Consider the following 25,517-nt stretch of genomic DNA (forward strand, 5'->3'; position numbering starts at 1 on the left):
AATTTGCATCAATGTTCATTAGGGATATAGGATTGTAATTTTAGTTTTTTTGTGTGTGTCCTTTTCTGACTTTGGTATTAGGGTGATCCTGGTCTTGTAAAATGAGTTTGGAAATGTTCCCTCTTCTATTTTTTTGGAAGACTTGGATAAGGATTGTTCTTAATTCTCCTTTAAATATTTGGTAGAATTCATCGCTAAAGCTGTCTGGTCCTGCACTTTTATTTGTTGGGAGGTTTTTGATTGCCAATTCAATGTCCTGAATAGCAATTATTAGTCTGTTCAGGTTTTCTATTTATTATTCAGTCTTTGTAGGTTGTGTGTTTCTAGGAATTTATCCATTTTTATAGGTTTTCAAATTTACTGGTATATAATTGTTCATAGTAACTTATGGATCCTTTTTATTTCTGTGGTCTTAGTTGTAACATCTCTCATTCTAATTTTGTGTCCTCTCTTTTTTTCCCCTTGGGGGGGTCTTGCTAATGATCATTTTTTTAAATTTATTTTTTATTTTTAAATTTTATTTTTTCAGTGTTCCAAGACTGTTTATGCACCACACCCAGCACTCCATGCAATACGTGCCCTCCTTAATACCCACCACCAGGCTCACCCATCCCCCCGCCCCCCAACCTGTTTCTCAGAGTTCAGTCTCTCATGCTTTATCTCCCCCTCCAATTTACCCTAATACACTTTTCTTTTCCTTCTCCTAATGTCCTCCATGTTATTCTTTATGCTCCACAAGTAAGTGAAACCATATAATTGATATTCTCTGCTTGACTTACTTCACTTAGCATAATCTCCTTCAGTCCTGTCCATGTTGATACAAAAGTATCAACATCCTTTCTGATGGAGGCATAATACTCCATTGTAGATATGGACCATATCTTCTTTATCCATTCATCTGTTGAAGGGCATCCTGGCTCTTTCCACAGTTTGGCAATTGTGGCCATTGCTGCTATGAACATTGGGGTACAGATGGCCCTTCTTTTCACTACATCTGTGTCTTTTGGATAAATACCTCATAGTGCAATTGATGGGTCATATAGCTCTAGTCCTAATTTTTTGAGGAACCTCCACACTGTTTTCCAAAGTGGCTGCACCAACTTGCATTCCCTTGCATTATGAAAGAGGGTTCCCCTTTCCATATTCTCTCCAACACTTGTTGTTTCCTGTCCTGTTAATTTTGGCCATTCTAACTGGTGTTTAAGGTGATATCTCAATATAGTTTTGGTTTGGATTTTCTTGATGGCTAAAGATGATGAACACTTTTTCATGTATCTGTTAGCCATTTGTATGTCTTCTTTGGAGAAGACATGTTCAGGTGTTCTGCCCAATTTCTGACATGACTGTTTTTTTGGGTGTTGAGTTTGAGAAGTTCTTTATAGATCTTGGATATCAACCCTTTGTCCGTAGTGTCATTTGCGAATATCTTCTCCCATTCTGTGGGTTGCCTCTTTGTTTTGTTGACTATTTCCTTTGCTGTGCAGAAGCTTTTGATTTTGATGAAGTCCCAAAAGTTCATTTTTACTTTTGTTTCCTTTGCCTTTGGAGACATGTGTTGAAAGAAGTTGCTGTGGCCGATGTCGAAGAGGTTACTGCCTATGTCCTCCTCTAGGATTTTGATAGATTCCTGCCTCATGTTGAGGTCTTTCATCCATTTGGACTTTACCCTTGTGCATGGTGTAAGAGAACGGTCGAGTTTCATTCTTCTATACATAGCTGTCCAATTTTCCCAGCACCATTTATTGAAGAGACTGTCTTTTTTCCACTGTATATTTTTTCCTGCTTTGTCAAAGATTATTTGACCATAGAGTTGAGGGTCCATATCTGGGCTTTGAACTCTGTTTCACTGGTCTATGTGTCTGTTTCTGTGCCAGTACCATGCTGTCTTGGTGACCACAACTTTGTAGTGAAGCTTGAAATCAGGCAAGGGATGCCCCCTGCTTTGTTTTTCTTTGGGGTCTTTTTATTTACCTTTAAAAAAAAACCCAGCTCTTAACAGTTCCATTGATACACATGTCTTTCTAGTTTCTATTTCATTTCTTTACATTGTGACCTTTGTTATTTCCTTCCTACTACTAATTTTGGACTTCATTTGTTCTTTTTTTTTTTTTTTTTTGAGATATAAAGTTAGGTTGAGATTTTTTGTTGTTATCTCTTGATGTAGGCATTTACTGCTATGAATTGCCCTTTTATAAACACCTTTGCTGCATCCTCTTTTATTATGTTGTATTTCTATTATCATTTTTCCCAAGGTACTTTTTTATTTCTTTTTATTTGTTCTTTGGCCCATTGGTTGCTCAGTAGCATGTTGTTTAATCCCCACATTATTTCTGAATTTTCCAGTTTTCTTCCTGTGATTGATTCTTGTTTATACCATTGTGGTCAGAAATGATGCTTGATATCACTTTAGTCTTCTTAAATTTATTAAGCCTTGTTAGTAGCCTAACTTATGATCTATCCTGGAGAATGTTCCATGTGCACTTGAGAAGAATGTGTATTCTGTTGTTTCTGGATGGAATGTTAAATATATAACTGTTAAGTCCCTCTAGTTTAACATGTCATTTAGGTGCATTATTTCGTTGTTGATTTCCTCTCTGGATCATCTTTGGAAAAACTATTATTTTCTTTATATCAAGTTAGATTTAGGACTAGTGGATTTTAGGGCACCTAAGGAAATTCAAAATCTTTTAAAAATCATACTAAAATTTGAGATGTAAAGGGAGTTATAAGCAATTTATAAATAGTCCCCTTTTGCTATTGATTAATAAAAAGCTCTCCAGACAAAAGACAAAAAAGAAAAAAGTTCAGTCTCTTTCCTCCTGTCAATATGCCAACAGTATACTAGTTGCTCCAAACTGGCTAAAGTAACGCGAAGCCAGAAGGAAAATGAGCTAGTTGGTAAAGTTCTAGAGTTCAGCCTCACAAGACAGGACAGTGGAGAGAAGAAAAGAGAATGGATCTGAGGTGCAAATAGATTGATATCCAGCACAGTCCATACCTTTGATCTTCAGCCTCTATTTCTGTCCTTTATTTAGGCAACAATTTCCACTCTCAACACAGAAAACAAAATTCTATAAGGTGCCATTTCATAAGATGATGTCAACTCATGAACACATGGAATAATCTTATGAACACATGGAATAATCTCTAAAATTCTATGTATGTTAGATGATAAAATATGTCTCAATAAACTTAAAAGGACTGAAACAATACAAAATAGATTCTCCAAACTTAACAAAATTAAAACAAAAATAAAAGGATAGAGAAATTCCCAACTATTTTGAAATTAAATATACTTCTAAATAATCCATGGCTCAAAAAAGCAATCAAAAGGAAATTTAAAAATTTTAAACTGAATGAAAATAGAAACAAAACAAAAATTTATGGAATGAGGGATGCCCGGGTGGCTCAGTTGGTTAAGCTGCTGCCTTCGGCTCAGGTCATGATCCCAGCGTCCTGGGATCGAGTCCCACATCAGGCTCCTTGCTCAGCGGGAGCCTGCTTCTCCATTTGCCTCTGCCTGCCACTCTGTCTACCTGTGTTCACTCTGACAAATAAATAAATAAAATCTTTAAAAAAAAAATTTATGGAATGCAGGTAAAGCAGTGCTAACTGGTAAATTTATAGCTTTAAATGCCTATATTTAGAAAAAAGCTCTTAATAATCTAGGTTTAAACATCTGGGAAAAGAACAGTAAAAGCTAAAGCAAGCAGAAAAAAGGAAGTAATGAAGATCAGGGTTAAAACCAATGGGAAAAAAAATAAGGGAAAAAAATCAATGAGCCTCAAAATTTATTCTTTGAATAGACAGACAAAAGTAATATGATCAAGGAGAAAAGAGAAAACACAGACTCAAGAATGAAAGTGGAGACCTCACCAATCTTACAGAGATTAAAAGGATTAGAAATACTGTGAAAAACTTTTTGCCAACAAACTATTCAGATAAAGTCCTAGACATAAATTATTGTAACTGACTCAAGAAGATATTTAAAAATCTCAGTACGCCTACAGCCTACAGAGAAATAGAAACTGAATTAATAAAGATTTTTTTCATCCAAAAAAAAAGCTCAGATGGCTTCAGTTGTTAATGCTGGCAAACATTTAAATAAGAAATAATACCAATTATTTATAAACAGTTCCAGAAAAGAGGAGGAATACTTTTGAACTCATTCTATGAGGCCATTATTACACTGATTCTAAAGCCAGAAAAAAACAGAAGAGAAAACCACAGACCATTATCTCTCATGAGTTACAGAAGTAAAAGTTCTCAATTAAGTATTAGCAAATCAAATCCAGTACCTCTTTTGAGGTGCTATTAATGATCCATTTCTTGATTTACTGGTAAGTCACTTAGCTGAATATTTTTGTCTTTTGCACTTAACTGTGTTATGGTTCAAGATTTTAAATAAAACACATAAAGGAATGCTTAGTCTGTGCCTTCAAAGTACAAGTAATTTAGTGAAAGATAAAGACTAATAGGAAAACAGAACTAATGAAAGAATATGACAAGTACCCTGTAAAGGCATAAAGTGCTGAAAGGAAATGGGAACACAGTCAATCCATGTATACTGTTTTTTTTTTCTTTTGAGAAGCTACAGGGAGAAAAAAAAACAGGAAAAAATTTATGAAGGAAGAATAATTTGGGTTGCCTTAATCATGGATGAAGAGAATTTCAGTAGGACAAGAGAAAGAAAAATTTAGGCAGACATCTGTATGAACAAAGCAAAATCTATTTGGGATAAATAGCAGGTCAGGTTTGGCTCTACCACCAGATGTAGAGATGGTGGGGAGGGGAATCACTTGAAGGCCAAACTGAGGAAATGTGAACTTAACTCAAAGTGTAGAGGGAGTAACTTAAGTTTTAAGCTTTCAAAGCACAGACAAGACATATTCCTTGGGGCTATTAGTTTGGGAATTAACAAGTTTAATGAACTGCACCAGGCAGATGGAAAAAGGGTTAGCAGCTAAGGGACTAAAGAAGTGGTTCTTAACCATGTTCTCAAACTTTCAGGAGTCAGATCCAAACCGTTTTCATAACTTGTCTTATCTCAGCCTCTCAAGTTTCCAGATACTGTATGACAAATGACACTGCAACAGACTGAATGTAGAAGCAGCTAGGAGAATCCAGGAGTCCTCTATTAACCCAGACAGCCAAGACCTAAACCTGAAATACTGAGTCATATGTTTTTATATTTATATTTATTTTGTACTTATTTTTATATTTATTTTGTATTTGTATTTTTATATATAAAAATATAAAATGATCCCAATCTTAATTTTGTTTTGTAAAAGTTACATTTTTATTAAAAATGTTATTTAACATATGGTTATGATTTTTAAAGGAATTGAATTTTTACATTTCTAATTTTGAATACATTAAATACAAATAGATGTAACACATATAAACAAAAGCTCTCTAGAGTTTTCAGTAATATTTTATCAGTATAAACCTTTTGTACTGAGACCAAAAGGTCTAAGAATTTTTGGAAAGAAAAAAAGAACATAAAACACAGTAGTAGTAATGGAAATGAGTGAAATGAATAATGAAATGGAAAAAAATAAATGATAGGAGTTGAACAACCAATAAATGTGGGGGGGGGGCAAATGGGGAAAGAGATAAAGTAGAATCCAAAAGTTCAGCCCAAATGACTTGTAAGAATGACAAAATAAGAGATAAAGAAATAAAGATCAGGAAGTTTGGGGTATCAAGAATTCAGTTTTGACACAGATGAAATGGCAGCCAAGCAGAGAGACAAGTAAAGACAGCCAAGTAGAGAGACATTAAAAAAATAAAATCCATAAAGACTAAGATACAGTTTGATGGTTATGTGTGTAGGAAAGACCAGGTTTTTCTGGTATCTGAACATAACTGACCATCACTTCAAGCAAAAAAGATACACATAAGCAGTACCTGGATCACTTGTTCTCAATTCTTTGGTAGAAGGTTGTTTTAGTTTCATCTGAAAAGCTCTCTTAGACAATTCTGAAAGCTTCTGGTTACATTTATCTTTTCTAAGTGCTTTTTAAATTTGTTCTCAGTCTTGGTTAAATTGCTAATTTCTAGGAGGCACAGTTCTAGGGGAATCAGACTGAAAAGATAGGCTTCATTCTTAGTCACTTTCTCTGGAGTTCGCTTTTTTTTTTTTTTTTTTTAATAAAATGAAGACAATATGCAAGGTTAATGTATTAGACTTCTTCAGATCTAAAATTTTATGAAATAGCTATTAACACCCTTATCATGCACAAACACATACACCCAATCTCCAAGAGCTATAGAACAAACCTAGATATTGACTAGCAGTATTTCTCAACTGTCTCTGTCATTCCTATATAATATAAAGTAGGAATCTCTTAACTTTGTTTTAAAAGTTACCTCTTTTGAACTTTAAGAGAGGTCCGAAATCCTAGTATTTTTTCAAAAAATTTACTTGACTGGTAGACTTGGCAATTTTGCAAGTTTTCAAAATATTCTTATTTTACCACTCTATCTCCATTAACCATCACCTTTCCAGGCTGAAGAGTTCTACGATTGTTTTGGTCAATCTTAAAAACCTCTTCACTCTCTGATCCTTTAAATTGACAATATCCAGATTTTCTTCAATTCTGTTAAGTCTTGAAATCGAGATTAAAGATGAATTAAATACTACAGGCAGAATAATATTGTTTTGGGGGGGGAGGGGGACCATCCCTTTCCTGGGCTTTTTGGTGGTAAAGTAGTAGGTTACTATCTTCATGGAACTGTTTATGGAAGTTACAGTGTATAGCATGCTTATCTTTCATTTCACTAGCAAAAGAATTCCTTTTTCCCCCCAATGAAATTTTATGTAACACCTCACTATATAAAATGGGCCAGAAAGTGCAACACTCCGGTGGAGCTTTGTAAATGCCTAAAGACCCACAGACTCAGTTAGCCCTGTCCCTCCTTCAAATCTCATCCAACAAAGGCTTTTTAGGGTGCTTTCCAGGCAACATGGAGTGCACTGTGAAAACCACCACTTTATAGCATCTTTAAATGTTAACGATCCCAATATGCATTAAGAATCAAAGCCTCATATGAAATAAAGCAATTACTTCAGAAGGCCTCTTTCCTGCAACTTCAATAAAACATTACAAAATCCATTTCTTTTCAATTTAGTTAAACATAATATAAAACTTATCATAGATGCATCTTAGGAAAACTGCCTTTTTCAAGCACTGAAGGAATGAACACACAGCATCAATGCAAACAACACCGGCTAGTAATTCCTCCTATGGTAGATGTCAATATAGTACCAAAGACATGTTAACACTAAAATGGATCAAGATTATTTTTTATTGCACATATGCTTACAAATTTGCTGTTTTAGATAGAGCTAAACCTCAAGTATTAAGTTAGTATCAGATATATTTCCATCACCTGAATTACAGCAATGAATTGCCTACATGTTCCCCTAGGATTATGTTTCAGAAATGAGAACATTAACCTTCTCAATTTGTCTAGTTTACTGGAGCACAGATTTAACATTTGTTTTTAACAAATTTAACCACTCAAAACCAAACATCATACTGTAAAGAAAACAATGCATATGTCTATTCATATAACTCAGGCTCAGAGAACTTCTGATTACATAATATTGTAAAGAGTCTTCAAAACTATTAATTCTTGTATGTATAATTAACCATCTATTTTGGAAAACTTTAATATTTCGAGAAATTGATTTATAATCAGGTTTTTATACGGTCTCCCCTCCCCACCAAACAACACACAATGACTCCAAATTTAATAAAGGAACCATTATCTTGGACTAAGCTTCAGAATAGTATTCACATTCTCTTTTCACTGTATTTCATAATTTAATGCAAAATGTGCTGTACAAATTGAAATAATGCAGCATTTGAGCAGTCTACACTTAAAACAGACCTGGAACATTGACGGCCTGATTAAAAGACAAGAATGAAAACAAACTACAACTGCAAACACAAAATTTGGCAATTAATGGATCAGAAGTAATGGCTGATACTCATATTTTAAGCTCATGAATATATTAAAAAAAAAAAAGAGTGACAACAGATATTTGGCAATATCTTCTAAATTATTTATTCCAAATTCTCAAATGGAAAGTTATTTTTCATTCCTCACTCTTAAATTTTATACTTCAATCACTCATGTTTTCCTTTTCAGACTGTTCAGAAGAAATAATTCTACTTAAACTTTTAACCTAGTGAAGTTTTTCCCCTCACATTTTTACATAAAAAGTTATTAAATCACAATTCTGTGGCATTTGTTTTTATCATACAAACATTACATACCTAAGCTGCACTAAAGAAATTAGATCCTTTCTCATTCTATCTAGAATGATGTTACCAAATTTGTAAGAACTCTTTTTCCATAGCTCTTCTTTATAACAATCATGACTGATGAAAAATGCATTTCATCTCCAGAGCAAATTAGCATCCATGCTTATTCCACATAGGTACTGCTAGTGGTCCCTGTGGTGTCCTTTCAACAATGACAAACTCATCAGGGTTGCCAAATGCCTCATAAAAAACCAATAAATCTTGTATCGCACGCTCTTCAATCTGAAAAAAGGGTGAAAAAAAAAACTTGCTTTAATCTTTCAGCAGGATTATATTAGCTTTTAAATTTCCTTTTGTGGAAGTACCACTTTCTATGAATACAATGCAGCAGAACTAAATTAGGTATCCTGCTATTCCCTTTGCAAGTAGAAGGCTTAAAGCCTAAAGAAGAATAATAAGATACCCACCCGCCCTTGAATTTTAATCTCAAGCAGAAAGAAAAAAAACCCCTGAAAATAGTTGTTGGAATCCATTCATTCCAATAATTTCAGTGAGATACTTTCTGCTTCCAAGTCTCCTAACTCTTCAGGACAACTATGGGTCTTATCTGTTTCCAACCCTGGCTCCCTGGTCTTTCAACTAAATCTGTGGAATTTTAATATCCCTCTAATAATTTCTCTTTTCCATAAGTTAGCCAAAGTTGGTATCTGTGGCCTACAACCTAAGAACACTTACTGATCCATAAGTACTAGATAATGCCAAGTTCATTACTGATCACTTTCATATATATATATATATATATATATATATATATATATATATATAATATATTTATAAAATAAAATATATATACTATATAGTATATAGAATTTTATTAATTTTTTATTATTATTATTTTTTTTAGAGAGCATGCATGAGTGTGGCAGGACGGGGAGAGGGAGAGAGAGAATCTTAAGCAAGCTCCACTGCCCAGTGTGGAGCCAGAAAAGGGGTTTGATTTCATGACCCTGAGATTATGACTTGAGCCGAAACCAAGAGTCACATGCTTAACAGACTGAGCCACCCAGGTGCCCTATTGATCACTTTTAAAAAAACTAAAAACAGTCCAAAGCATCACTAGTGCTAAAAAAAAAAAAAAAAGTTACCCCTGTGACAATTTCTTTGTTCTAAATTAATTATCCTGAATTCCTTCAATTAATACTATTGAGTCCCTTAGTTTTATATTACATTTTAACATGATAAATATATGTACCTTTGTGATGAAAACAATTTTCTCAAGATGAAATGTAATGTAGCCCTTCTCTAAATTAAATCCATAAAGGCACACTACCTACCTGAATCAAAGCCAAGGGTTTTTCTCGACTTCTGATAAGAGCTGCTTCCTGCTGTAGTTCTTCTTCTACAATAGATGCAAAAGTGACTGGGGCTACCATGGAAGGAGCAGTCAATGAAGAAGACAGCCAGGGACTAAAAGAATAGTAACAATGAGTTCTCATTCATCACTGCAAATTTTTGCATATAAGTTCTCCTCTTAAATATTAAACAGTGTTACATTTTTTTCCCAGTGACCTACAATATGAAGGGACTTGGAAGCTTTTGCATTCTCTTTACAGAATGGTGAGGTGAGAAAGAGAAGCAAGGAGAATTAATATTTTATTTGGATCAGTGCTGTAGAGAAAACTTTAGGAAACACCAAAAGGCTGGATGGAACAGAAATGATATAACCAAACAGAAAGGTAACTCAAACTATGGAGTAGACAGTAGTCAGAAAACTCATTCTATTCAGTATACTACTCCCAATTTTTAGTATTATCTTTCACTACTAAACAACAGCTTAGCTTTGGAGGCTCCAAAGCTAATCAATTAGCCTTACTTGTGACTGTCTAGAAGTGGTAAATCTGAAATATGGTTGCCTTCTGGTCCTGGGGTACCATGAGTGGAGCATCTGCAAAACAAATGCCAAAACTGGAGGTTAAAACTTCTACTAATATTAGTAAAATTGTTTACTAATAGAAATACAGAGGAAGAATTACAAGTCCTGACTCAGGATTCAAGCTAATGAGAGGAAGTCAGACTTACCTTTAAAATTATAAGTAAAAAAAAAATCTACAGGGGTGCCTGGGTGGCTCAGTCAATTAACCGTTTGCCTTCAGCTCAGGTCATGACCTAAGTGTTCTGGGATCAAGCCCAGCATCCAGGCTCCCTCTCTCAAATAAATAAAAACCGTTAAAAAAGAATCTACAGGTAGTTATAAAATCCTGTGTATAAAATACCAGAGAGGAAGATGTTGCAAGAAATGGTCTATTTTTTCTAATAATATTCATACAACTATTTACTATTATCAAACATACATTAGGAAATATGGAAAACTTTGTAAATAAAGTTTTACATTAATAATAGTTTATGAATAAAAATGAAAAATTAGCACTAAGTTTCAAAATACATAGACACCAGATAATTAGCCAAACTATATGAACAACTAATAGAGTAAATACTTTAATAAGCCAGGCATTATAGGATGGAAACATATAAGATATGATTTCTATGTTCTACAAACTCACAAAATGAGTAAACAATATATAAAATGATATATAGCAGAAAATAATTTAGACTCTATCTAACAAGGATTATGAAAATAAAAAAAAGATTTGGTATTTGAGAGGGCCTCATGGAAAAGACAATAAAAGAGGTATAGGATGAGGCGGTAGAAGTTTTCCTGTAAGGGAAAAAAAATTAACAAAGGTACTACAGAGACTGGCCTAATTATGGCATTTTATAGCTAGAAAGGTACCTAGAGTTTATCAGGATTAATCAAATGCCCTCTTTCAGGAATGAGCAAATTTAGGCCTAGGCAGGTTTAATACAAAGTCAGAGAATGAACAAACAGGGTCTAAAATATTGACTTCCTGATTTATTTATGGATCATTTGTACAGTTGTTAGGTATGTGTAGCACTATGGTGCTGAAAATCAGGCTGATTAAAAACTCGGTCCCTTCAGGAGGGAAAACTGAAGGGGGGGGAATCAGAGAGAGAGAGATGAACCATGAGAGACTATTATGGACTCCAGGAAACAAACTGAGGGTCTCAGAGAGGAGGGGGGTGGGAGGGATGGGGTAACCAGATGATGGGTATTGAGGAGGGCATATGCTGGGTACTGAGGTGGGCACATGTTGTGATGAGCACTGGGTGTTATATGCAAGCAATGAATCATTGAACACTATGTCAAAAACTAATACTATCTAGTGGCTAACTGAAGATACAAACAAAAACAAAAACAAAAACCTCAGTCCCTTTTCCTCTAAAAACTCTGAGAGGAAAGATTTAAAAATCTATTTGTAGGGGTGCCTGGGTGGCTCAGTGGTTTAAAGCCTCTGCCTTCGGCTCAGGTCATGATCTCAGGGTCCTGGGATCAAGTCCAGCACTGGGCTCTCTGCTGGGTGGGGAGCCTGCTTCCCTCTCTCTCTCTCTGCCTGCCTCTCTGCCTATTTACGATCTGTCAAATAAATAAATAAAATCTTTTTAAAAATCTATAAACAATAATAAAACAATATGAGATAAACAACTGATACTTGTACCAATTTGCACAAAGTAGTATGGATTCATAGGAGAAACTGACATGAGCTGAGGACAGTGGCACTGAAATAGGGTTTTTGGCTATAAAATATATGGAATGGTAAAAGATTTTGGTAACTTAAGTAAAGATATTAATAGCATGACAGGATTAGAGTTTGGAAGAGATTAAAAGAGAACTAAAGTTAAAATGAACCATGAGTGCCAGAGTACAAAATGCACTGAAAGCTAAAACATTTAGACCTGATGTATGGGCAAATAAATTCACTGAGAGTATTTTCAAATATTTTATCTCACTTAATCTTTGCAATACTCTATAAAGAAAACATGTATTATTTCCATTACAGTGATTAGGGAATTCAAACTCAAAGAATATTATATATAATTGTCTGATTCACAGGTTGGGAAGTAACAGAAGCAGAACATGAAGCAGATCTTTTTCACTCAGAGTACAGTATGTTTTCCATTATCATAAACCTGCCTTTATTTCTATAATTTCCCTTAGTTTAGAATCCATTCCACTACAAATGTCTTCTTATTCTTTAAGGACTGGCTCAAATACCACCTTCTCTCTACTCCTACAGAACTTTCAACTACTATTACAGAGCTTCCCACACTGTGTTGCTATTGTTTTCACATCTGTCTTAACTGCTAGACTAGTCTCTCAAGGTACAGAACTGTGCCTCACTAGTGTGTCGAACAGAATACCTGGAACACAGTTGTTTGTAAAAACGGAATTAAAGAATAAATAACAGAATAAGAAAGCCAGAGAACTTTAAGTATGAAATGAAAACAGGTTTTTTTTTTAAAGTTCCTAATTCCTTTGAATTATGGATAACTCTTTTCTTCTAGATGGTAGGTACTGAGTGAACTGAAAATAGGTATAGTTATAGGTTCTTAGTTTTAAGCTCTAGGACTTGAAATCTATAGGATGCTTGACCTATGATAATCAAAATAAGAGAAATCTCCAAGATGAAGTAAAAAACGTTTAACCGGGAGAAAAATGAAGCTAAGAAAATGAATTAGAAAGCTACTGGAATAAATGTTACAAGATGATGAGTATCTAGACTAGAATAGCTACAGAATGAATGAAAAAAATTCTACATTCTGATGGAATAGAGTGCTACTTTAGTGACTAAATGCAAATTCCATGGTTAAGTTCCTTGAAAAGACCTTGAAGGAAGGAAAGAAGGAGAGAGAGACAGAAAGAAGAAAGGAAAAAAGAAAGAAAAGAAAGGTCCTAAAGTCAGTCCGAGATTAGAGATTAGAGGTCTTCTGGGGCACTAAAGCATAACATGGAATAAACACAGATAATGACTTGAGTGCTATTCAAAAATCCCTCTAGTGTCTATGATTGGCTAAAAGTGTTTGACACTTTCAATGAAATGGAAAAATATTGTAGAATCCATTATTATTTAATTAAGAAGAGCAGTTACAAGCTGTGAAAAATGGTATGGTACTGGCTAAAACAAACTGAGTATCAGGACTAAAATATCTTATTTAGGTCTTGTTAAATCAAACTTAAGCAATCAGAGCTTAAGTATAACAACTGACCTGTATAACATTTTATAATTTATAAAGTACTTCCATATGCATTAACAGATATTAAGCCTTATAATAAACCTGTATGATATTATTCTTATTTTAGATGTGATTAATCTTGTTCAGAAAGGTTCACAGAGGGCTACTGTGTTAGACTGAAACTCAAATCTGTTTTCTAACATTGTAATCCCAGAATTCTTTCCATTACTGATTTTTTCACTGGATAATCTCATTAGCTATAAATTTACCCAAACAACTGAAAGTTCATGAAAATTTCATCTTAGAATGAAGCAAAACTATTAGAGCTTTGATTAAACAAATATCAAAAACATGATAAGCTTTCAGATAATAAATACAGCATTGTTAAGCTGTAGGTATTTGCAACACAGAAACAGACATCTCAATAGACAATCTGTATAAAATTTAGCCTTCTGAAAATAAAAGCAACATTAAAAGGCTGGCTAAAATAAAATCTACTTTCAGGGATTTTTGTTCAAACTGAACAACATTAATCTTACCAAATTTAGACTTTGAGAATAACTAAATTACTTCTTACTCATACCACTGACTTATAATTTTTTAAAGAAATTCTGTATTAGCTTAATTACAAAGATTTTTATGTTTAGAGCTGACAGAATAACTTTTGCCTCGCAAGTAGCTTTCCTTACCAATAAGAAACACAAGATAATTTTCTGCCCAGAATTACATAAAGGGATGCCTAAGTGGAAGGAAAATGAAAGAAAACACATGAAAATGAAAAAGAACATATAAGTAACAATAAACACATAAATTCCACAAATCCCTCTTTTCTGCATTTTAACATCCCCAAATAACATTGCCATTCCTGGATTTCCCTAGCCTTGGCGGGGGTGGGGGGAGGGGATGGGGGGGGTGAAGGGAATCGTATTTTCTACACTTAAAACAAGAATACATGATTTGAGGAATTTCCTAAGACGAACTCCATTATACTTGCCACACAAATTCCCAAAAGGAACATACCATTTGTCTTCCAGCTATAATTCTCACTATTACCTCTATTTACACCATCTCTATTACACTTCTGCTCTCTTAAAAATCCCATTCTGTGTTCAAAAGCTTGTGGCAATAGATCAATATTTTTTTGACATTATTCATTATGGCCATACATATAATGATCAAATATTTGGCACTGAATAAGAAAAGTGTTTATCAACTATTACTCAAGCCCTTCTTCAGTTGGGTTTTTCTTGATAATTCTAACCCATAGTCATTTTTTCCCCCTCTCACCACTCACTTGGCACTTAAACCATATACTGCTTGTGACTTAATACTGTTATATTGTATTCCAATTTCATTCTTGACCTTTCATTTACCTTTCATGTGTGCACATTTAGACTTACCAACTAGATATTTCAAACATTTAAGAGACTAGGCCTATATTTAACACTTGCTATGTATACACCTAATAGAGGCACGCACAATGTTGTTCATATATAATTTGGTGAATTAATATTTTACTTTGTTTCATTATTTCTTTTTTAAAAAGCTCACTTACGATTTCACATTTTCTATAATGAAATTAAAAAATGAAAGTCAAGCAATTTCCCTTCTCAGTGATCATATGATATTATACAGTGATCAGTGATAATATACAGCTATTTAAAACATTAACTTCCACTTACCAAACAGACAAGCTATGGATGGCATGACACCATTATACACTCCTATATAATACTCTTGTATTATAGTATATACTGTTATAATACTCCTGTAGAATACTGTATACTATTATACACTCCTTTACAATTTCCGAACCCATATAATAGCAGAATCCACTTTTCACAATTAAGAGCCTTGATGTTACAGCACACTCTAGTGATCAACTATGAAACCACAGATATTCAATATTTTAAGACAGACTTACCCAAAGAAAATAAGAAATTTCAATCTATAGTGTTAATCTTTAAAATGTAAAAATATTAAAATGAACTTAATGCTCATAACTTACAATTTACACACCAAAGGCATACAGTATAACTTACTCGTTAGAAACAAATGTTACCTGAAACAGCTACAATTTTACCTCAACTTATTCATCTTGTTCTCACTGAGCTCTATTACATGCTAGAAAATATTCTAAGCATTGGTAATTCAGTGAGGAGCAGAGATCAATCTCTCATTGAGATGACTCTCCTATGCTTTCATTGACCATATAGTTAGATATACAGACATTAAAATACTTATAGTTGAAAACATTAAACAAAGAATCACACTAATAACTGTGAAAAGTGTGATGAGTGAGAAATGCTATGGGAACATATCATAAAATACTGACCCAGTAAGGGAAGTCTGACTTCTCCAAAGAATATAACTGAATAGAGACTGAAAGAATCAGAGTCAACTAGTTAAAGGGTAGTGGCAAGAAGTAAATGGTATTTGAGAAACTGAGAGAAGGACAAGATAGAGAAAATCCAGAGATGTTAAAAGAGAAAGATAAGAGGTTGGAAGAAAATAGACTATGAAGGCCTTAAAGCCCAGATAAGAATTCTAGCTTTTACCCTAAGAGCAGTAAGATCTGCCATTTCAAAAAAGAATATAACTGCTTCAATATACTGGAGGAGAGGAAGATAGGTTATGGCAAGACCAGTTAGGAGGCTACTCAAAGTGGCCCAGGTGAAAGATCATAGTAATCTGAATGAAGGTAAAAACAGTGGAGATACAATTTAATATATGATTTAAGGAATATTTAAGAGTTAAAACTGGAGTGTCCTGATGATAGACTGAATATTGGAAGGAAGGAAGATGGAATAGTAAAGACTTGACATATAACAAGGAAGAAAATTCAGGAAGAATGGATTTTTTTAAAGAGAACTTTTATCTTTATTTTAAACTAAGCATTATGATACACTTTTTTGTTTCCAGCTAACCATAAAATATTCCATTCCTCTCATGAAGAACTGGACTTCATATATGCATTTTTTAAATTGAAGTAGAATTAACATAATGTCATATTTGTTTTAGGTGTACAAGAGTGATTAACAATTCTATATATTATGCTATGCTTAACCACAAGTGTAGTCACCATCTATTGCCATACATTATTACTTATTATTGACTATATTCCCTATGGTGTACTTTTCATCTCCATGACTTATTTATAATTGGAAGTTTGTATCTCTTAATCCCCTTCATCTATTTTGCCCATTCTCCCAACCCCCTCCCTTCTGGCACCAACAAACCCATTTATAGACATGAATGTTTTGCTTATTTCTTTTGTTTTGTTAGACTCCACTTAGAAGTGAAATTATATGGTATTTGTCTTTCTCTGTCTGACTTATTTCACTTAGCATAGTACCCTCTAGATACATCCATGCTCTCACAAATGACAAGATCTAGTTCTTCTTTATGACTAAGTAATAGTCCATCACACACACACACACACACACACACACACACACACACACACACAATCTTCTCACATCATTTATCAATTGACGGACACTTGGGTTGCTTCCATATCTTGGCTATTGTAAAAAAAAATGCAATAAATACAGGGGTACATGTAACTTTTTGAATTCATGTTTTTGTTTTCTTTGGGTAAATCAGGAAGAATTTTGGAAGAAAAATCAGGAAGAATGGGCTGCTTTGTAATTTTGATTTTATGAAAGGGGTTTGAGGAAAACACTGTTTAGTTTTAGACAAAGTTAAAATATTTCTGAACATCTAAGTAGGATGGAGTTATGAAGAAGAAAGCTGAATAAGTCTGAAGCTCAGATGACAGTTGTGAGCAGGCAATATGATTTTTGAGTCTTTAGTGTATAGCTGATAACTGAAAATAGAAGCTCATGAAATGGTGGAGAAAGAATGAGAATGAAATGAGAATATGACCTGTAATTGAACTTTAAGTAGAATGAGTCATATAAAAAGTTCATGTTTTTGGCAATATGGAGGTCATTGCTGAACTTAATCTGAACTGCTTCAGTTTAGTAATGGGAGACCGGAAGTCAGACTGGATTAAGAAGTGATTGGGAGCTGATAGCTCTTTTGAGAAATCTGTCTGTGAAGGGATTAGGGGATTGGTAATGATAGGACAACTGTTAGAAGAAAGTGTGGGGGATGACTGAGGGATTCATTACCTCATCCAGCCCACATGAGAGAGATCTAATAAGCATGTATACAACCAGATGGGAGGTATCTACCTAAAAGGACAAAGCTGAATATCCACAAGAAAAGAGAGGGATAATTAACAGCTTAAGGCTTTTAAAGTGGAAAGGAGAGAAGATATCAGCACAGGTATAAATATTAACCATACATAGGAAAAATAACTCTTTGAGTGCAAAATAAGAAAGGAAAAAAATGAATAAAAATAGAGGCAGACTTAATGTGTTTCACAGTAAGAAAATAGGGAAGTTACACGTCTTCTATTTAAATGCCTGGTCTACACCACTCATCACACAACTTACAAAAACCAGTAGTAATCTTATGTTTCTCTAATATCAATAAAAAGACTATACTGTATTCAATTTTTAAAAATATTGTGATAGATGCAGGATCATTACAGTGTGTGACAACCAATTTTTTTTAAATTTCTAAAAAATTTTGGAATCAAAATATGTAATGAGATATACAGATAATGACTTTTTAAAACATTTGTTTAGAATTATGTACCTAATAGACACATTTATGAAATAAATATATAAACATAAATCCAAGTGTATGGGTACAGTGGCACTCAAATGTAGTTGAAAATAAACATTTTTACTCTGAGAATTTATTAACACTTAAAAGCCTACCTATCATTTAGGAATGGAATAAAATGCCCCTCACTCAACATCTTTTAAGAATACAACTTACAAAATACTGAATAGCTCTACATTGTTTAGTTCAGTCATTTTCAGTGTATCATAAAATGTTCACCAAACTTTGTTAGTATTTTTCTGAAATACATTTTGATACTAATAAAAAAATATGCACTCAAATATTTTTTTTTCCAAATACTTTTAATACATTAAAGATCACTGACATGTTAACTTCTGTTGCCAGGTTAATTCATTTCTATACCAATTCAAGAAGAAAATTTCTTCCGCCATCTCTGCTTAAATGAAGTATGCTCTTAGAGAATCTTACACCATTTATAAATTTCAGTCAGAATTTTCTTAATATCAGACAAATGCTGAAATAAAAGTTGAGGTTGATACAATTTTTCATTATATTTTATACACTTAATTACAAGTGTGAGGTTTCTCTTTTGGACTGTGTTCTCTACAGGCAGGGGCTAAATTAATTTTATCACTGTAACTCTAAATACTTGTCAATTTTAAAACTACAAATGTCTTAAATCACAACCAATTCTGTATTTATCACCCTAACAAACCAGCCTTAATATTCTCACTTTTTCATAAGTAAACATATAAAAAGTTTATTTTATATGTTAGAATTACATTTAAGATTTTTGTAGTGTTCCACTAATAAAAGTTTTCAAAAACATAGGGAGATAGACAAAATGATTTCTTCAGATTCTTTCTGATCTCTGATTTTCCTTATCATTTAAGTAAATGGCTCAAGATCTTTGGTCCCAAATGTACATTATAATAAGGCATGCGGTCACAATATCAACAATGAAAATGTTTAAAGAGTTCATCTAAATCAGTAATTTCCAATGTTGTTAGAAGACTTTGATAGTTCCTCCGGAGTTGCTTACAAGGCAGATATGATAAGGTTGAACTATAGTATTGTTCCCAGACCCCTCTTCTTAATTCAATCAGAGAAATTTATATTAACCTATTTGATAATACTGACATTAGACATAAGATTTCACATTAAAACTGGCTTAGAGGAAAAAGGCCTAACAAATAGTGTTTAAAAAGCTTTATCATTATGTAAAATATTAATCTGGTCACAGTATGACGTTCTTTTTTTTTTTTTTTCAAAGATTTTATTTATTTGACAGACAGAGATCACAAGTAGGCAGAGAGGCAGACAGAGAGAGAGAGGGAAGCAGGCTCCCTGCAGAGCACAGAGCCCGGTGTGGGGCTCGATCCCAGGACACTGGGACCATGACCTGAGCCGAAGGCAGAGGCTTTAACCCACTGAGCCACCCAGGTGCCCCACACAGTATGACGTTCTTAATTACATTTTTGTTTTGTCTAAAATACTTTAAGGAATAGTATCTTTGGGAGACGTCATATTAGCAGAAAGAAGAAAAAAAAATTCCATTTAGTCAACCAACTTGAAACACGGTTTTTTCTTCCAACACTGGACTATCTAATGCTCCAAGAATGTTCTTTTTTGAACAATGATTAAGAGAATTTACATACCATGGCAGAAAAGCTATTTTTATTAGAAAATTGCTTTTTAAATTATGATTAGATTTTCATGTTCCATGTAGTCATTTAAAATATGACATCTTTTAGGGGCGCCTGGGTGGCTCAGTGGGTTAAGCCTCTGCCTTCAGCTCAGGTCATGATCTCAGGGTCCTGGGATTGAGCCCCACATCGGGCTCTCTGCTCTGCGGAGAGCCTGCTTCCTCCTCTCTCTCCCTGCCTGCCTCTCTGCCTACTTGTGATCTCCGTCTGTCAAATAAATAAATAAAACCTTTAAAAAATTTAAAATAAATAAATAAATATATAAAAGAATAAATAAATAAAATATGAAGCATCTTTTTTTTTTTTAAAGATTTTATTTATTTGACAGACAGAGATCACAAGTAGGCAGAGAGGCAGGCAGAGAGAGAGGGGGAAGCAGGCTCCCTGCTGAGCAGAGAACCCGATGCGGGGCTCAATCCCAGGACCCTGAGATCATGACCTGAGCTGAAGGCAGAGGCTTTAACCTACTGAGCCACCCGGGCGCCCTATGAAACATCTTTTAAGATACACTGAACTGGGGCTCGTGGGTGGCTCAATTGTTAAGCATCTGCCTTTGGCTCCGGTCATGATCCCAGGGAGCTGGGATCGAGCCCCGCATCGGGCTCTCCGCTCAGCAGGAAGCCTGCTTCTCCCTCTCCCACTCCCCCTGCTTCTGTTCCCTCTCTCGCTGTGTCTGTCAAATAAATAAAATTAAAAAAAAAATACACTGAACTTTAAAAACTAGTATCAAAAATAAGTAGAGAAAGAACTGGAAACACCCAAACGTCCATCAACAGATGCAGATAGATATAGGTTGCTTTATGACAATGAAATACTACCCAGTAGTAAAATGGAATGAACTAATGATACACATAGCAACTTGGATAAATCAAAAACTATATACTGAGTAAAAGAGAATTTTTAAAAGTACAGATTACATGATCCTACAGGTATAAAACTAGAATATACAACATAGTCTCTACTGACACAAGAGGATTAGCTGCTGCATAGAGAGCAAAATGAGGAAGGGAGAAAGAGATCACCAAGGGGCATGAGGAAAGTTCTGAGAATGATGGTTATATCGTCATTGTCTTGAATATAGCTGGTAATGGTTTCACAAATGCATACATATGCCAAAACATCAAATTGTACACTCAAGGTATATACAGTTTACTGTAAGAAAATTATACCAAAATAAAGCTTCAAAAAAGTAGATGTGCTAATTTTGAATGTAAAAGAATATGTAAAACTCTGCCTGATAAATTTTTAAAGATTTCAGAATGTAAAACCACCACAGAATTTTTTAAGGTAAAAAATTTTTAACTTATTACCTTTCAACTTTTGGAGCCTGGGAATTTTCTATTCCTTTAAAACAAACTTTTTTGACATGATTTCCTGAACTATGGCCAGTAATAGATTTTTTTTCTTCTAAGAAATCCCGGAATGACTTGGATGAAACTGAATGCAGAGAAGATGCCCTGCAAAAAAGAACAAAAATCAGTTAAAACATCCATTTTAAAAGGTCATTGTTAGGAATTACCAGGAGAAAGGGGAGAGAATGTATATAAAAATTTCACAGTGATGATATATAAATTAGTTTTTAATGTGATGTTAAATTCTTGCTGTCAGTCATGAACTAATCAAAATGATGTGATAAAAAACAATGGAGACCAACACTGAAAATAACCTAGATGCTGAAATTAGCAATGATATTAAAAACAAGTGTTATAACTATGCCCCAGGCAGCAACAAAAAAAAATGCTCAGAATAAATTGAAGAATAAGCTCAGGGAAAAGAAACTATGAAAAAGAACAAAATAGAAATTTAAGAACTTTTAATACAATATTTAAAAAACAAAATTTACTGGATGGATGTAATAGCCAATTCGAAAAGAGTCAGTAAAACTGAAGATAAATCAACAGAAATTTTTAAAACTAAACAAAGGGAAAAGACTGAAGAAAAATTGTGCCATGGGTACTTATAAGATAATATCAATAGGTCTACCATAAGCGTAACTGGGAGCACTAGAAAGAGAGGTTAGAAATATGGCAGACAAAAATATTTAATGAAACAATAGCCAAGGATTTCCCAAATCTGGTGGAAGATATAAAGATTCAAGAATTTTAGCAAACTCCAAAGAAGATCAATCTAAAGAAAACCATACTAAGATATGTAATAAGCAAGCTGCTAAAAACCAAAGATCAAAAGAAAATCTTGAAAGAAATATAACACAGTATGAAACTCTTAGCTTATTAGAAACAAGGAAAGCCAAAAGACAATGGAACAACATCTTTAATTTGATGAAAGCTAGGAAAAAATGCTATCAATCCAGTATTCTATATCCATCTGAGTGAACCTGGATAAGGATCCTCTCCAAGTCAGGATCAGAAATGACAATAGCCCTGGCTAAACCTTGATTACAGCAGTGTGGGATACTTGAGCCAGGGACACCCATAAGCAATTACTCAGTGAAGACTGACCTAAAGGAACTATAAGACAATAAACTGATTGTTTTAAGCCATTGTTTAGGGATAATCTAAGGATTATCTAAATAATACATTAATTAGGGTTATCTAACTAATATAAGATAACACTGGAATTAAAAAAGTAAAGATTATAAGTATTTATATTTACTTTATGTAAATACATTTGATAAAAAACAATTTATTGGGGTGCCTGGGTGGCTCAATTGGTTAAGCATCCGATTTCAGCTCAGGGCATGATCTCTGTAGTTATGGGGTCAAACTCTGTGCTTAGTATAGTCTGCTTCCCCTCTCTCTCTCTGCCCCTCCGCCTCAGGCACTTTCTCTCTGAAATCTTTTAAAAAAATATTTATCAAAGGTAACAAAAATATGAAATAAAAATATATATAGACCTATCTCTATTTTAAAAACTGAATTAATCCCACCAGTTTTTTTTAACTGTAGAAATTAACAAGTTGATTCTAAAATTTATAGAGGAATATAAAAAACCTAAATTAGCCAAAGTATTCTTAAAGAAATACAAAGTTGGAAGAAGACAGAACAAGTCAGAGTAATCAAGACAGAGGGGTACAGACATAAGGATTAACAAACAGATCAGTGGAAAAGAATAGTGAGCTCAAATATAGATCCTCATATACACAGTCATTTCAATTTCTTAATTAAATTCCCAAAACAATTCAGTGGTAAAAGTATTTTATCTATAATAAATGATTGATAGAAGAAAAAAACCTTTACTTTTATCTCACACCATATCCCAAAATTATTTCAAGGTGGATCACACACCTAATGTAAAAACTAAATATCCTAGAAGAAAACAAAACACTCTCTTCATAACTTGGTGGTAAGCAAAGGTTTCTAGGACTTATACAGGAATAAACACCAAATAAATGGTGAATCAGACTTAACCAAAATTAAAATTTCTGATCACAAGACATTAAGAAAATAGAAAATAAAATATTTTTTTTTAAAAAAAGGGAAAGAAAAAAGAAAAAAAAATCTGCAAAACACATAGTTGACAAATGGCTTCTATCCATACTGTAAAAAGAAAGAACTCCTAGAGGGGTGCCTGGGTGGCTCAGTCAGTTAAGCATCTGCCTTTGGGTCAGGTCATGGTCCCAGGGTCCTGGGATTGAGCCTTGCATGGGACTCCCAGCTCAGTGAGGAGCCTGCTTATCCCTTTCCCCACTGCTTATTCTCTCTCTCTCTCTCAAATAAATAAATACTTTTTTTTTTAAAGATTTTTTTTAATTTATTTGACAGAGAGAGATCACAGGTGGGCGGAGAGGCAGGCAGAGAGAGAGAGAGAGGAGGAAGCAGGCTCCCTGCAGAGCAGAGAGCCCGATGTGGGACTCGATCCCAGGACCCTGAGATCATGACCTGAGCTGAAGGCACCACTGAGCCACCCAGGTGCCCCTAGTCTTTTTTTTTTTTAAAGTACTCCTAGAACTCAAAACTAAAAAATAAGTAGTAAAAGACAAGGCAATTTCAAAAAGCAAGCAAAAACAATTCGACTAGGCACTTCACAAATAAGGATATGCTAATGACCAATAAGCACATCAAACAGTCCTCATTATTCATCAGGGAAACACAAAACCACAATGAGAGGCTGCTGCACACCCACCAGAATGGGTAAAATTAACTGACAATACCACATGTTGGTAAGAATATCAAATAACCAATGCTCTTGCTGGTGGGAAGATAAAATGGTACTAATCCTATGGGAAAAGGTCTGGCAGTTTCTTAACAAGTAAACATACATCTTCTGTATAATCCAACAATTGTCTCTACTATTCATCCAGAGAAATTAAAATATATGCCTGTAAAAAGGCCCAAACAAGAATGTTAACAGCAGCTTTATTCATAACTGCAAAAAACTATTCAACAGGAATAAACACAAATTGTATACTCATACCTTGGAAGATACTGAATAATAAAAAGGAATAAATATTTGGTATACACAAGCCAGATGAAACTGAAAAACATGCTGAATGAAAGAAGCCAGACAGAAAAAATTACATTATGTTTCACTCTCATTATATAAAGTTCTATAAGATTTGAAACTAATCTGTGGTTAAAGAAGAAAAATCACGAGTGATTGACACTGGAATGGAGGAGGCAGCCAGGATAAAAGAGAACTTTCTGAAGAAAACATCCTGGGATAAGGGTAATGCTCAGCAATTTATTAAAAAGATAATAAACAATGACTAAGTGAGGTTTTTTCCAAGGAATGCAAGGTAGGTGTAACAGTTAAAAAAAAAAAGCAATATAAAACATACATTAACAGGAAAAAGTAGAAAAATCTTATAGAAAAGGCCTATGATCCAAAATATGACCAACAAAAGGCAAAGATCTGAATATGTATCCCAAAGATATGAAAACAGCCAATAAGCCCTCGAGAAATGTGAAATAAACCACATCTATTAGTAGCTAAAATGAAAAAGATTAAGGGTACCAAGTATTGGAAAGGATATGTAACAACAAGAATTATCACTCACTGCTGGCAGAATATAAAACATGACCATTTGGGAACACTGTTTAGTGCTTTTCTTATAAAGTCTAACATTCACTTAACATATGATCCAGCAATTCCACTCCTAAGTATTTACCCAAGAGAAATAAAAACATGTCTATTATGAGTTATACATAAATAATAACTTTTTTTCATAAAAATATACTGGAAACCCAGTATTTCTCAACAAAAGAGGAAGAAATTACAGATAAATGCAACAATATGGATGAAGCTCCAAAACTTTATACTGAATGACAGAAAGCCAGACATAATACAGAACATAACTGTACTTATATGCCATTTATGTAAAGTTTGAGAGCAGGCAAAAACTAAGTTATAGTGACAAATTTCATCAATGATGGCATAGGTGGAGACTGAGAAAAGGTACTAGAATGATGGAAATATTTTTTATTTTCATTGGGGTGGTAAATACACAGATCATACATTTGTCAAAACTCCTATACACAAAATTAATGCATTTACCATACATAAATTATTCCTTGATAAAGTTACTTTAAAAAAAAAAAAGAATAGAAAAATAATTCTGAACTCCTTCCCAAATGACTAAAATAAAGCTAAAAAATGCCAAGTTTTGGTAAAGAGGTGGAGAAAGCACAGCTCATATACCATTGATGAGACTGTTCTGTGACAGCCACTAAAAATAAATATATGCATATCTTATGATCCAGTTATTCCTAGTTATATACCCAACAGAAATACAAAAGTACTTCAACAAAGACATGAACTAGAACATCTATAGCAACACTAATCCTAATAGTAAAATAACAAAGATATTCAAATGCAAACAAAAGCT

At 33.8% G+C, this 25,517-nt stretch overlaps 1 protein-coding gene across 2 annotated transcripts in view; it reads right to left on the reverse strand.

Annotated features, from left to right (window-relative positions):
* Positions 1-6,156: 6,156 nt before the first annotated feature.
* The window catches only part of IBTK (inhibitor of Bruton tyrosine kinase), a 94,887-nt gene continuing 75,526 nt past the window's right edge, over positions 6,157-25,517 (reverse strand). For both annotated transcript variants that reach the window (XM_047733565.1, XM_047733564.1), the window contains exons 26-29: positions 21,043-21,189; positions 10,150-10,221; positions 9,611-9,743; positions 6,157-8,558 (exon numbers count right to left, since the gene is read on the reverse strand). In XM_047733565.1, coding sequence (XP_047589521.1) covers positions 8,427-8,558; positions 9,611-9,743; positions 10,150-10,221; positions 21,043-21,189 — 484 coding nt within the window. In that variant the 3' untranslated portion in view covers positions 6,157-8,426. The remainder of the gene's footprint in view (positions 8,559-9,610; positions 9,744-10,149; positions 10,222-21,042; positions 21,190-25,517) is intronic.

Source organism: Lutra lutra, chromosome 6 (genome assembly GCF_902655055.1).
Source record: "Lutra lutra chromosome 6, mLutLut1.2, whole genome shotgun sequence".
NCBI lineage: Eukaryota > Metazoa > Chordata > Mammalia > Carnivora > Mustelidae > Lutra > Lutra lutra.